The 14,642-nt window shown below is 36.0% G+C and overlaps 1 protein-coding gene across 1 annotated transcript in view; it reads right to left on the minus strand.

Annotated features, from left to right (window-relative positions):
* Nucleotides 1-461: 461 nt before the first annotated feature.
* Nucleotides 462-14,642, minus strand: part of Dnaaf6 (Dynein axonemal assembly factor 6) — a 56,067-nt gene continuing 41,886 nt past the window's right edge. Inside the window, exon 4 of the mRNA XM_081740834.1 lies at nt 462-853. Within this exon, the coding sequence (XP_081596960.1) occupies nt 596-853 (258 nt within the window). The 3' untranslated portion in view covers nt 462-595. The remainder of the gene's footprint in view (nt 854-14,642) is intronic.

Below are 14,642 nucleotides of genomic sequence, written 5' to 3' on the forward strand. Positions count from 1 at the left end.
TCCTCGGGAGCAGGGGAGTTTGGGTGAAGTAATTTCTAAATTTTGTGATTGAAATTTTGAGTTTCTCCGGGGGAAAATGAAATTTCTTCCTGGGAGAGATTCCCCCCGGGCTACCCTGAATTCATCCCTGCACTAGACTGGACGTGGTTCAGCCGGATATCTAACAGATGGCGTTGGAGTGGGTGAGGCCACAAAGAGCTGTTACGATAAAGTGGTTTGGTTTACATTACAATAGGCCTACAACATGTTTGGGGACAACTGGGGTGCAGGCATCCTCACCGAGGAGCTCGTCACTGTAACCACTCAATTTGTTTCTATTTGAAAGATCACATTATGAATGATTAATTGGAAGGAAATGCCAGTGCCAAGAAAATTCACAGTACATGGTGTTCGTCCACTCTGTCTGTACGTAAATATCGTGAAGCACAAAAATGAGAAGAAAGAATCTTGAGCAACATATGTGTATTTACAGATTGCACTTTATTTGTTTATTTGACCAAAATACTTGAGAAAAAATTAGCAAAACTTTTAAATTTATATACTTTCCTCAAGTAGAATATCACTTTGTCCAAACATTTTCCAATACTTTTGCTCTTCAGAAGTTCACGAAATCAAATTCTCTGTCCATCCTGAGTGTCACGATCAGAGTCTCTGCCTTCTCATCCCACTCGGCTTTGCTCGTGTTTGGGTCCACGGGATGTGGGAGAGGTAAGCCTAGGCGATGCTTACGTGCCCTCACATCCAGCCGTTTCTTGGTCACGTTCAGATTGATAGTGGCCATTGTTTCGCCCTTCAAAACGATGCTGATGACCATGTCTTCGCAACTAGCTGTTGCAGGCGTCTTGTTGCCCATCTGCAAAGACATCAAGATAAAGAAGACGTACATTCACCAACTTCGTACAACAAAGAAAAGTATCAAACATCGATCTTACAACTATGAAGTAACTATTTCGAAACACAATGTGGCATGTTAAAAGCAATGGTGTAATGCAAGAATTTTTGGTAGGTATATGCTCGATCGTTTTCAAAAGTATAGTGTATAAGCAACACTACTTGGCGTATACGCACCCCAATATACACTTATTCTTTCATAAATTTAAGGTGAGTATACGCTGGACTATAAAAAATTAAGGTGGGTATACGTCGTATACTCCCTATATACCCCATTACATCACTGATTAAAAGAATGTATACCCAGCGCATTTTTCTCTGAGAAACAAAGTGCTGGTATTAACCATGGGCGTCTCTGGCGGGGGACGCGTCCCCGCAATATTTTGAAATACGAAATATTCAATATTATATTTTAATTTAATTTATTTAGATACTCACTAGCAGTTAGATCATTTCCTTTGATGCCCCCCCCCCCAAAATTTTACATGCCAGAGACGCCAATGGTATTAACCATATGCTAGCCTTATTGACAGCGAAAGGAAACGTCGAAATCTAAACTGGAAGAAATTAATAACTCCGGATATCTATTAATTGCATTACCGTTTAAATGAATATCATGTTCTCTTGTTTCAATATTCAAATCGGTTCAAACTGAAAACTTCATTTCTAAACACAAAAACAAAGTAGTACAGAGCCACTTGTACACCACGTGATGGAGTTTTGTTTATATGGTGTGATATTTATTGAAACTGGAAAAATGAAATGAAATCTTTCAGTTTAACGTCCCACAATTATGCCCTTCAGACTAAAGGAAATGGATGATTAAGGCAAGTGAATGATGATGGAAGAGTTTTGAGAATGAAATGTGGGAGGAAACGGAAGCACTCCGAGAAAACCCACGGATACATGTTGTCCACCGCATTGAAACTGGAAGAGGAAGTATATTTCTACCACTTTCTATTTAGTTGAGGGATTGGAGATAAAATGTATTATATCAGATGCTTAATCGATTGCAGAAAACCCTTCTCGCTACCTATCACCGTTTTTGTTCTCTAGTGATTAACGTTAATCCCATTCTTAACCTTTGAACGTCTACATCCTGACTAATACTGACGGTGGTCCATCAAGTGGTTCTGGAGATTTTTGTCTTCCGTACGGACGGACACACAAAAAGACAAGGTAAATATATCATATACGAGTACAACGGAATTTTGGTAAACTAATTTCCTTAAAAATAGCTAGAGAAATCGCAATAAAATCTGTACAAAAAGGTTGCGCATCGCAAAACAAGTACTATTTATATCTATAATAGTAATTGTAGTATCTACAGGATACATGAAGTTATATACCTTTCGCCCCTCAATTTTTGTGGGCTGTGAAGACGATAGACGATTGGTTAATATGGTTTAGGTATCGACATCAAGGCCTACCTGTGGAGTACATTTTTTTTTTTTTAAATATTGTTGTATCTACCTGACATCCCGAGGAAACCGAAAAATATAATTAACCATGAGAAAATTCAGAGGTGTAGATAACGCATAGAGGAGGCGCGATTCTTACCCATTTACCTACACTAGCTTCCACAATTAGGGTAACCATACGTCCACATTCGGAATTGTCCCGTTTTGAGACCACAAAATATAAATAAATAAATAAAGATTTAAAACAACATATTTTGCCCGATTTTTAAATTAAGGCACATAATCTCTATAATTAATTTAGCACAATGATTGAACTTTTCAGTAAAAACTTTTCAACTAGAAATGCGAGAGTGCCAACAAAAACTGGTCTAGACAATGATTGATCAGTTTATCGTCTCTTTCATCAGCGAAGCTATATAAAAAGTGGACCTACAGCTTAATATGAGATTCCAACCACATGAGCTCCTACCGGGACTCGAACCCGGCTTTCCCAAAGATGTGTACATTAACCATATAGCCAAACAAGAGTTTTGGTCTAGATAAGTCACATATCTGCCTTCTCTTGATAAAAGTGAGGAATTTCTGTCAATTATAAATAATAATTTGTTAAAACCAAGCGAAATATACACCAAGGTAAAGTATGACTACAGAGAACTTTAACTGTCTATTTTGCATGTAACATGATATTAGGAGGTCTCTGGAAGTGACAGGCAAATATCTGAATGTTTAAGTACTCAGCTTATTTCTGTTATAATTGGCTTAGCATTGAGTGAACCTAAAAATTATTTGTTACACAGATAAGTTAACCTACTATGTCTGGTTTTGAACTCAATACTCTTGATTGTTCACAGTTAAATAATTATATCGTTACAAAAATATCTACTGTTTCATTAATAAAATATTGTCATTTATGACAATAAGAGATTGCAACCATTTGTTTAATTTCAATCTTTTAATTTGATGTACGAATTCGCCATTCCTTTTGTAATTTATGTAACGCAATTTACGATATAATGCAATTCATTTTGATCTTTATTTCTTTATACTTCTCCTTTTTTGACCTACAGTATATATATACAGGGTGGTAGGTAACTCCACCGACAAACTTTGGGAGGTGATTCCATATATGAAATGAAAGAAAAAAGTTCTAATAAACATGGGACGAAAAACGTCTCCTTTCAGAGTTATGAACCGCCGAAAATTCGAAAATTCACGTTTCGAAACGCTCTGCCTTAGAAACTACAGGACCGATCGCAAGCAGTTTAAGGAATTACAAAGGAACTAGTACGCGAACTATCTAAATATCCATGTTTTAACATCCTCCGTTATCGGCGAAACGAACGCGTTATTAGTACTTAAAGGAGTATCCCTATACCTCAATTTCCTTTTTACAGTTATGCCTATACCTCGGATGGTAAAACATGGATATTTAGATAGTTCGCATACTTGTTCCTATTTAATTCCTTCAACCGCTTGTTGTAGGTCCTACAGTTTCTAAGGCAGGGCGTTTCGAAACATGATTTTTCGAATTTTCGGCGGTTCAGAACTCTGAAATGAGACGTTTTTCGACCTATGTTTATAAGAACTTTTTTCTTTCATTTCATATAACAAATCACCTCCCAAAGTTTGTCGGTGGAGTTACTTACCACCCTGTATATATATATATATATATATATATATATATATATATATATATATATATATATATATATATATATGTGTGTGTGTGTGTGTGTGTGTGTGTGTGTACGTATGTATGTGATGTGCTTTTGTATCTACTTCTTGGACGAAAACGTACGGACCCCGGGGCCTCCCTAAGCGCGGGGCCTGGGGCGGTTGCCCTATTAGCCATCCCAAAATCTGCTTCTGCTCGGGACCTTTTGTTGCAACAATGATTGGCCTTTGCCTTCTGGCTATTAAAACAAAACAATTCAGCCTACTAGATCTTTCGATTCCAACACATTTTATACAATTTTGATAGTTATTATAATTATATATATTGATTATCGGTATTGCCATCGTTTCATTCACTCTTGCTATTCTGCATTCAGGAACTTTGGCCATCGGTAAGATATTGTGTATTGTGCACAGGAGCGTACCCACGGAGGATTCCGGGCCCCCTTCCCAAAACTCACTATACATTTTTTTTTCAAATAAAACTATACTAGTTTAACAAGAAAATGATTAATGTACCATGGAAATTTGATCTTACACTTTATCTGTACTCTTTCTCTTATAAAAACAATCTATCTAGTTCTATAATTTTTTTTTTCTAAAAATAAAAGTGAAAATAAGGTAGGTGCAGGTAAATATGCCATATTAAGGATTTTGTACTTTTTATTGCCTTAATTTTCATGAAACACAAAGAACAGCACGTGTGTGTTGAGAGTAGCCTTTTCTGCGTATAGAAAAAAAATGTGGCAATGATGCGACTGACTATTTTGTACCCAAGGTGAAAGGAAAAAAGTGTTACAAAGTGGCGTATTTACCAACACGTGCAGGTAATTATGCCAAGTCTAGGATACTACTAGAAACCTGTAATAAATCTTGCAACTGTTTACATCGTCTGTATTATACGAACTCAAACATTACTACACAACATGGCTGAAACAAACAAACAAACAAACAAACAAAAGAATAACCAAAGTGCAAGATGAATATAAAGAGATAAAATGTAAAAGCGATAATCTTCAAAGTTGAAATGAAGTTCCAAAATGAAAAGTTTTAGTCCATAAGAAGATAAAGAAACAGTGTCACTGTACTGTGCCTTAAAAAAAAATCGATACTACATGGAACTTGTGGGACAAATGAAAACATCTTTGCCTTCTGCAGCCAGTCCTGCACCATGGTTGGTATAGATTTAGTAGCCATGAAATCACAAATACTGAAATTACACTTACAAAACTAAGTGTTCCACCAATTCTTCCATCATCATTCACTTCCTTTAATCATCTATCTCCCTTAGTCTAAAGTGCTTAATCGTGGGACGTTAAACTGAAAGATATCATTTCATTGTAGATTTCGTTTCACCATGTCAAGAAAACATACAAAGACACACAGAGAGAAAATCGACCCTTAGCAACTTCCACTGCATTTGCTAGAGGGGATGATATTCGTTGGTCTTAAATAAATGACTATGGCTAAAACCAACGTATGAGAGGTGAGGCCTCGGAGGTAGAAGATGTTGCCAAACAAATTAATGGTTACTTCCAGTTATATACACTCCAAAGGAATTGACCTCATCATCTTAGCAGATTCTGGGAGCAAAAGAATGAGTTCAATGCCACATATAGCATCACCTTCCACGACCACATGTAAATCAGATCATTTACAATTCAGCGACCAAGATATTATTAAAAGGGAGAAATTCTTCGTCACATGGACTTGAAAATATTTTAAGTATTCAGTGTCTCGCTAATCTTGCAAGGCAAATTGCCATGTTACAACTTTAGTACTGGAGATAAATGAAACATGAAGAATGACTTAGATGAACAGGTATATTTTTGGGTGCGGAGCGCTCTATTTACACACAAGACAAATGAGGACAAGGCTACGAATCTCTTATCAGGTCAGGTATGTCATCATTAAATATCACTGGTGTACGTACAAAAACCAATATTGTCTATTCTTTGCAAACAACAAATCACATATACAATCCTTGTTCTACCCCGTAATTAAATAAATAAATAAATAAATAAAGTAAAATAGAAAATCATAAAGGGTCATTTAATTCTTTACATTCTTATTTGCGTTTGGCAAAAAAAAAAAAGGATGAAATGAAATCTTTCAGTTTAACGTCCCACGAGTATGCCTTTTGGGCTAAAGGAGCTGATGACTAAGGTAAGGGAATGATGATGGAAAAATTGGCGGAATAAGAATGTGGGAGGAAAAGGGAGTAACCCGAGAAAACCTACGGATACGATGTCCACCAATGCTCAAAGATGAGATATGTAGGCTATACCAATAGATACATCTCATTGAACTGAATAAAAGGGTACAGGCAGGCCCGTATCCACGGGGGGCAAGGGAGCCGCCCCCCACTAAATATTGGCTGGCCCCCATAGAATTTCACGGTAGGCTTGCAAGTGAACTATAATATGGTGATGAAGTATAATATGATTGGGTCGGGCCCCCTAACTTCTACCGCCCCCCCCTAAATTTTTGGGCTGGGTACAGGTGAGTATAAATTATTGCTGTTAAAATTATTCGTTATTCGAATGAATATTCGTCATCGGATAACCGTTCGAGAAGTTATTCGGTATCGAAATAATTATTCGAATAAAGAATTTTTGGTCAAATATCCGAATAACGAATATTCGAAGAAGCCATTATTCGTATATTCGATTAAAGACTTATTATTCGAATTTTAACAACACAATTTTAACAACATCTTCATGTGTAGCTTTTTTCGAGAAAATAGACTTTTGTTTTGTACGTAAATCTAAACACTGACGCTGTGTAATAACTATGTCAGCTAATAAGATAAAAATGATACTGAAATACCCTCGTCAAGCTTCTTATTATGACACTAGCAAAGAAGACAATACTCAGTATGGCTAACGACATACATATAACGCCGAATTACGATTGATCGTAGCACTTTATTTTTCTTTAATTATAACATTGTGTAAAGATAAGACATACAATATATTAATCAATAGATCACATCGAGCTAAACAAAATGAGATGAGTTTTGAGAGGAAATTCTCATGCGTGGTTTTCGAGAAAACCAAGAAAAAATATTTTTTAATGGATATATCGTTTGCTGAAAACAATTGATAATTTTATTCTACTGAATGAATTGTTTATTTATTTACGTACTGTATGTCTAAAGCAGCGTTTCCCAACCTTTTCCAACTTGCGGCACACTACGGATGTTACCTGGATTCTCGCGGCACACTTATAGATATTATTATTTGTAAATATAAAACACAGTGGTATTTTTTCTGTGATTATTGATCTCCTCTCCTCACAGAGAAGAAAGCTCTTTCACTGTTTTTCCCCCTTGGTAAATCATTATGCTTATTTTTCATTCTAATTTAAAAATAGAAAATAATTGTAATGAAATATTGGACTCAGGTTTCTAAAAATACGCTTTTCTTTTTAAAAACTGTATCCAACCTTTTACTAAGAAGGAAGATCACTAAATAACGAACAAACAAATCTCTTTTACTTTTAAAACACAAATGTAGGTAATTTGTCGAAGGATTCAATATTTTAAATTTTTAAGTTACGAAATAGCCTGCAACAATAAAGAAACACTAATGCTCATAACAATGATAACAAATACTTTTTTCAACATTAGAAATGTACAGAACAGTAACCCGGTATGAAATTTAAAATTGTAGATTCATAGTAGAGGTTCAGAGTAATGTGAAATACAAATATACATTTTTCCCTACGTTCTGCAATTTGATTTCTATAAAATTAATAATTTTGTTTCGACTCCTCGCGGCACACCAGCGATTCATTCACGGCACACCAGTATGCCGCGGCACACCGGTTGGGAAACGCTGGTCTAAAAGAATATATTGTTAAGTGGTAGATTTTATCTATTGTTGTTTGTACAACCTAACCATGACGTATATGCTGCTTCTAATGTTAAACTTTCTCATTATTTTATAAAAGGTAACTTTGTCACTATTCCCCCTCCCCCGCCTACTGGGTAGGCAATGATATACCAACCTGGAACTGTATCACGAGTAACGTGATAGAGGGTATGGTGGCAGAGAAGAGAGGGAGAGGTAGAAGGAAATTATAATTCATGGACGATATCGAAACAGGTTAGCGAAAGACCGTGAAGAATGAAAGCTTCTCAGTTGCGGCAAGTGACCTGCCAATAATGGCAGAATGACTATGATGATGATGATGAAATACAAAGGGAAATAAAATATTTGGTTATAATACACAAAATATTGCCAGCTAACAAACAGCTTTATCAACCGAATGTTTGTTCGCACTTTATGTGTAAGTCTACCTGGTTTCTTTTCTCCATCTGACAAAGAAAAATAAAATTCTGATAAATACAGTAAAGAAGAACACGCGATATGGGATATAGATATCTACCGTTAAAGTCACCATTTACTATGAAGATGTTAACGCATTGACTCCATTAACGAACTCGGCTAAGATAATCTTTCTAGGTGTCTATTGTTAAAAAAAATGAATTCAAAAAATTGCTTTCAAAACTTAAGAATTATCATGTGAAGTAACGAACGGACTGATGTATGTATACACTAACATTGGAATTTTATATGGCCCACGAAATGAGAATAAACTCTCCTATAAATCGAAATTTGCATACAATTAATTGAGGTAGAGAATGGTGCTCATCTGACAAATCAAAATTGGGTCCTATTGTCAACATTCTGAGGAGGTTAATTGTCACACCCATTTCTCAATCTCCACAAGGGTCCTAATATGTCACGCCACTGTTCCATCATCGTGTTAAGATCCAGGTGAGAATTTAAAGCCGCTTTAATCAAAACAGAGAATTGAATGAAATCCTGAAGCAAGATTTACACGTAATTGAATCGAGCGTGAGCAAGCTTAGCCTAGCAACATTAAAATAAAAATATCTTCGTACGTGATTAGATCTGGTGAAGATCTGTGTACCACATTTAGTAGCTCTAGGCGACTCCTTTGCGAAAATCAGAAACACACACGTTATTTATATATATAAGTATACTAAATTGAATATGATGACCTATCAACGCTCACACTCTCACTCTCGGATAGGAAAAGCGCAAAGTGCTTTCAGGTTCCACTTATAGTCTCTACCTAAGATATTATTCTAAATTTTCACACTGTCATTTATTAGGCTATCTGCTAACATGCACATAATTGTCTTATTTTTTGTAAAACATGCTTTCGATGTTTTTAGTAGACTATGAGTGACAAATAGGCTTATAAATGCTCAATCATTTTCTCAATTTCTTTCTTTTTTTCTATATTGAATATTCATACTAGGTCATAACATTCTTTCGTTATTGCAACAATAAATACATGTTAAAAATACATGGGAAATTTGACTGAATGGTGAATGAAACAAAATTATATTACGTGTGATCAGACTTCCCGTTTTAGGCGGGACAATCCCTTTATTTTGGTTTCTTCTGACTCTTAAACTAGACGCCTAAATGTTCCGTTTTTAAGCAAACGTGAACAGTGTCCTGTAAATGCCATTCAAAATGAAAATGGCCACAGCAAATTCTACTGTCTTCTGTTAAAATGATTGTGTATAGAGCTATTTTTTGTATGGTACGAACACTCACTGGGAATTTGTAGGCCGTCCCTGGAACTTTTAAATGCTTTTGATGATGGAGCTTTTCAATCCATTATTTGTATATTTTGTAACTTGAAAACATTGCTGGCTCCCAAAATGCAATCTAAAAATAAGAGATTTACTCCTCTCCTCTCCGATTCATTGCGTCCCGCTTATGCAAGTTAAAAATTCTGATTATTTTAATAAACGTTAGAAATGTTTATGTTAATCTTAATGACTGATCAAATAAAATTTACATAGCGATAAATATCTTGCTCGTCCTACAAGCAGAACAGTTAACTTATTTAATAGATATGATTTGCAAGTATTCCTATGGAAGAAAAAGAAAAGTAAAAAGATTTTTTTTAAAAATTGAAGATGAGAATGCCATGCATAGTTGTATAAACATAGTACAGGGATTGCCCTGCAGGTGGTAGGAAAGAGCAATGCACGAGTGACATCTTTTTGCGAAACCGTGAACTACAACCAATATTAATTTCATTCAGACAGATCATCCCATACTCTAAACCACAGTAAGAAGAAATTACTCCAAATTAGAGCAAGTCTTAGTACTACTTTACTAGCATTTAAATAAAAGAATAATATAAACTATGATAACTATCGAGGAATATTGCTCTTGCCAATTTGTTACAAGATCTTGTTTCTCAACATGCAAGTATTGTTGTAGCAAGTTAATTTCTTCCGTGAAGTAGTCGGAATCATCAATATAACGTGTTTCAGGTGTAATTTAACACTGGGCCATACTTTCTACATATTGTAGATATTATACAAGGAAGACCTAAAAGAAACCAGATTGAAGGCGCTTGACCGTTCCTAAGCATAGTAGAGATTTCTCCCGCTAGGCGAGTCTAGTAGGGACATTCCCAAATCAGATGCCCAAGGGGCGTCTGGGTAAGAGAGTATCGTTTGATCGCAGTGTTGGTTTTTTCAACTGCTCTCTTTGCCGCCTGCGAAATCGTTACGATAGATTTGAAGGAACAAAGAGTGAAATTTTGCTTTCAGCTTGAAAAATTGGCAACGAAGCTTACGAAATTTCAACAGGCTTTCAAGAAGGATGTTAATGAGGCGCACGGAAGTTTTCGAAGTTCTTTTAGCTCTTAAAACGTGTTGAGATGAGTGTTAAAGATCATGCTCGTTCTGGGCGCCCTTCATCATCTCATCATCAGGAGATGTAAAAATGAAATCTTTGAGTTTTACGTCCCACAGTTATGCCGGTTAGGCTAAAGGAGACGGTGATGATGAGTAATGAATGAAATGGTGGAATGAAGAAAGTGGGAGGAAACGGGAGAACCCCGAGAAAACCCACGTACACGGTGTTTGTCCACCACATAAGTTCACTTGGCAGGGACTGGGATTGAACCCGGGACCCCTAGCACCAGAGGTGAACGCTCTACCACTGAGCCACCGCGGCCCTATCAGAAGATGTGTTACCGCTAAGTTTGTTCCTCGCCTACTCTGCTCACATAAGATTTTTAAAAAGTCCTAATTTGAGCCAGGACTTGAAAAATCAGATCGAAAGTGCTTCAAACTTTTTTCTGTTCCCGAGAATGAAATAAAAATCTAAATGGGAAGCGTTTTGATGATGTAGAGGCTATAAAAAGAGCTTTGAGAGGGCACTGGACGATATCAAAGTTGAAGAGTTCCAGAGGTGCTTCAGCCAATAGGAAAGAAGACTGGAAGAGTGCATCGCATCTAATGGAGAGTACTTTGAATTCAATTGAAAGAACTTTGAAAAGAAGAAAACAAAAATATTTTAGAACAAAAGAATGGTTTCTTTTAGTGATGAGCAAATGCAAGACCAAGACCAAGATCAAGATCCGGGTGGTGTTGGTCTTGCACAACCAGTCTTATTCTTGGTCTTGCACTGGAACCTTTGGTCTTGGTCTTGCATATCCAGTCTTGGTCTTGGTCTTGATGCAAGAGTCTTGCAAGTCTTACTTTTAAGAAATCTTATGCTTTTCATAGATAAATTTTACTCTGGATAAATTCTACAATACGCCAATAGTAACGGAAATACAATGTATGTCCTAAATGTAATATAGTTTACGTTCGTGTAAGTATGATGATAGTGTACAACATAGGCGATAACCTTTATTTTTTTTAAATGGGTCCTCACACTTCACTACTTACCGTATAAGATAAATTACAATGTTTCGTAATCTGTTTATAGAATTTTTTTTAACAGATTCAATACTCCACTGGTTCCCAAATTGGAGAGACGCATGAAAGAAAATCAAGACGGCATAGATTACTGAAATATCATGAATTGCTATATTATTTTTACACTTCAAAGGCGTCAGATATATATATATATATATTTTTAATTTTCAACCAAGATTAGCTAATCTCTGTATTGAACAAACTTACATTTAAATATTGAGATTTTATTTTACTGATTCCAATATATACTCTATGGGAGAGAAACATGGACATTACGCAAAATCGATGAAAAAAAAAAATGTTGGAGGCTTTCGAAAAAAGGAGAGGATTAGCTGGGCTGAACGAAAAACGATGAGAATGTGTTAGAAATTGTAGCAGTAGGGGAGAAAAGAAGAATTTTAGATGTAATTAAGAGGAGGAAAAGGAGCTGGTTGGGACATTGGCTGAGGAGGAACTTTATTATGAGGGTCATGCTAGAGGATATGGTGGAAGGAAAGAGAGGGAAGGGGCAAAGGAGACTAGTTGAAAAAAAGTATTAAAACAGAAAATTGCTACGTCAAGACGAAGAGACTAGCTGAGGACCACCGTATATCGAAGCTTCTGAGTTGCAATAAGTGACCTGCCAATAATGGCAGAATAGCTATGATGATGATATGTTAGCAATATTGGCCAAAAAAGAGAGAAAAAAACTAAAATAATAACGATTATAATCAAACCTCTTAATATTTTAGTATAATTTGAGTAAAAACTGAAAACGACTCAACTGTCCATGTCTTTTGTGTAAACTCAATTTATAGAAATACTTTTGACCTATATTAGAAATACAAAATCACAGCATCAAACTCCAAATTATTTGAAATACCTGTACAAAATCACTCTCACTTGTGAATATGGATTACTAGCAGCGTTCACCCCGCTTCGCTGCGGTCACCCCGGAACGCAATAAACTTTGTTACTTAGATAATTTTTACTTTTTCGCTTTCAAGTGATATGATAAAAACCATAGAAGATTGCAGTAAATGTTAACATTATATCGCCTGTCATTTATGTTAACCCGCCCCGCTTCGCTGCGGTCACCCCCGAACGCAATAAACTTTGTTACTTAGATAATTTTTACTTTTTCGCTTTCAAGTGATATGATAAAAACCACTATAACGCCTGTCATGTATGTTAACCCGCCGAGTGACACGGTCATGCGGGTTGCATATAAATACGTTTATTTTTATACCTATGATGAACTAACAAAGGATTTGTACGTAATGGACACCTGAATGGTCAATTATCTCAAGACACTGGTAATTGAAAATTAAAGTGATATGATAAAAACCATCTAGGGTCCAAATCCTAATAACCCCCCAAAAATAAAAGAAATTGGTTCAGCCGTATTAGCGTGATGAGCGGACAAAGGATTTGTACGTTCTCTTTTATATATATAGATTTTTTGTTGTATAATGTTATATCGCTCAATCCTAGTGGGCCATATACCTAGGGTTGCCATATGAACGTATTTTGTACGGACTGTTTGTATTTTGGGTCCGTGTTCGTATCGTACAAAGCATGAAATAGGAAAATGTACGTATTTGACAGCTTTTGGAGCTGCCCGAAATTTTCCGAGTCGGAAATCACTAAAATCTCAGGCGAAAAGAATTGTGTTTTCATCATATAACTTAGGTCTATATTTTAGTTACTATTAGTAAAGTAGGTTATGTTTTTAAAAAGTGTCTCATTTTTCCATTCCAGGGTTCTTTTGGTTAGATTTGATCAGTGGCGTATTTACGATTTTGTTTCGGGAGGGGCTTTGCTATTTTGCGGGGGGGGCTTTGCCTGGAAATTCAAAAATTCTGCAAGATATTTCATTTACTTTACTATACTAAGTAAGATTTCGGGGGGGGCTTAAGTCCGGAAGCCACCCCCCTAAATACGCCACTGGATTTGATATACGTAATCTAATGGCATGATTTATTATATACATGTTAATGAAAAAAATTATAAAACATAGTTTCCAACAGTGTTTTAAGAATTACAGCAAACAATTATGTGATAACCTAAAAGGGTGATTTTTAGGTAAGGAATTTCAAAATATTTATTTTTTTGTTTTGGCACCTTATCTATGATGGGTCATCATTTTAGGCTTGTTCGTATTTTGGATCAAAAAATTATGGCAACTCTACATATACCTGAAGAGGCTAAAAGTAAAAACAATTATTCAAATTATTAAAAAATATATAAACAATTATTCAACGTATAAGTACCAACCCATGAAATCAAACTTGCGGTCACATACACTAAGTTTATGTCAATGCCACGAAAATGTTAATTCGATATTAATTTTTTGAGCACACATTAAACTTTCTAACGGATACTTGATCCTTGGAGCCAAAGCCATACCCATGTAGTCGGCACCTATGGTGTACGGAATTACTGATGTTCAACACTACATTTCTCTTTAGTTTTAGAAAAAGAACACCGCTAATATGTTTTGAAATGATGTAATATCTATTTTAACGTGCCACGATTATGCACCGAGGCTAAGGGAGATGGTGATGATGAGAAATGAATAAAATGGTGGAATGAAGAAAGTAAGAGGAAACGGGAAAACCCCGAGAAAACCTAGGCACTCACCAAAAAAACTCACATGGTGCAAGCTGGGATCGAACCACAGACCCCAGCACCAGAGGTGAACGCTCTACCACTGAGCCGGTACTTTCGCAAGACTCTTACACAAGAGTCTTGGTCTTGGTCTTGCATCGGCATTCTTGGTCTTGGTCTTGGTCTTGCATGCAAGACTCTTGCAAAAACTGCAAGACTCTTGCGCGGGGTTCTCCCTTCGTATAAAGCAAAAATATGATGGTATGGTTTACCAACTACGATAATGTTTAAAGAAA

This window comes from Thermobia domestica, chromosome 2 (genome assembly GCF_964235325.1).
Source record: "Thermobia domestica chromosome 2, izTheDome1.hap1.1, whole genome shotgun sequence".
Taxonomy (NCBI): Eukaryota; Metazoa; Arthropoda; class Insecta; order Zygentoma; family Lepismatidae; genus Thermobia; species Thermobia domestica.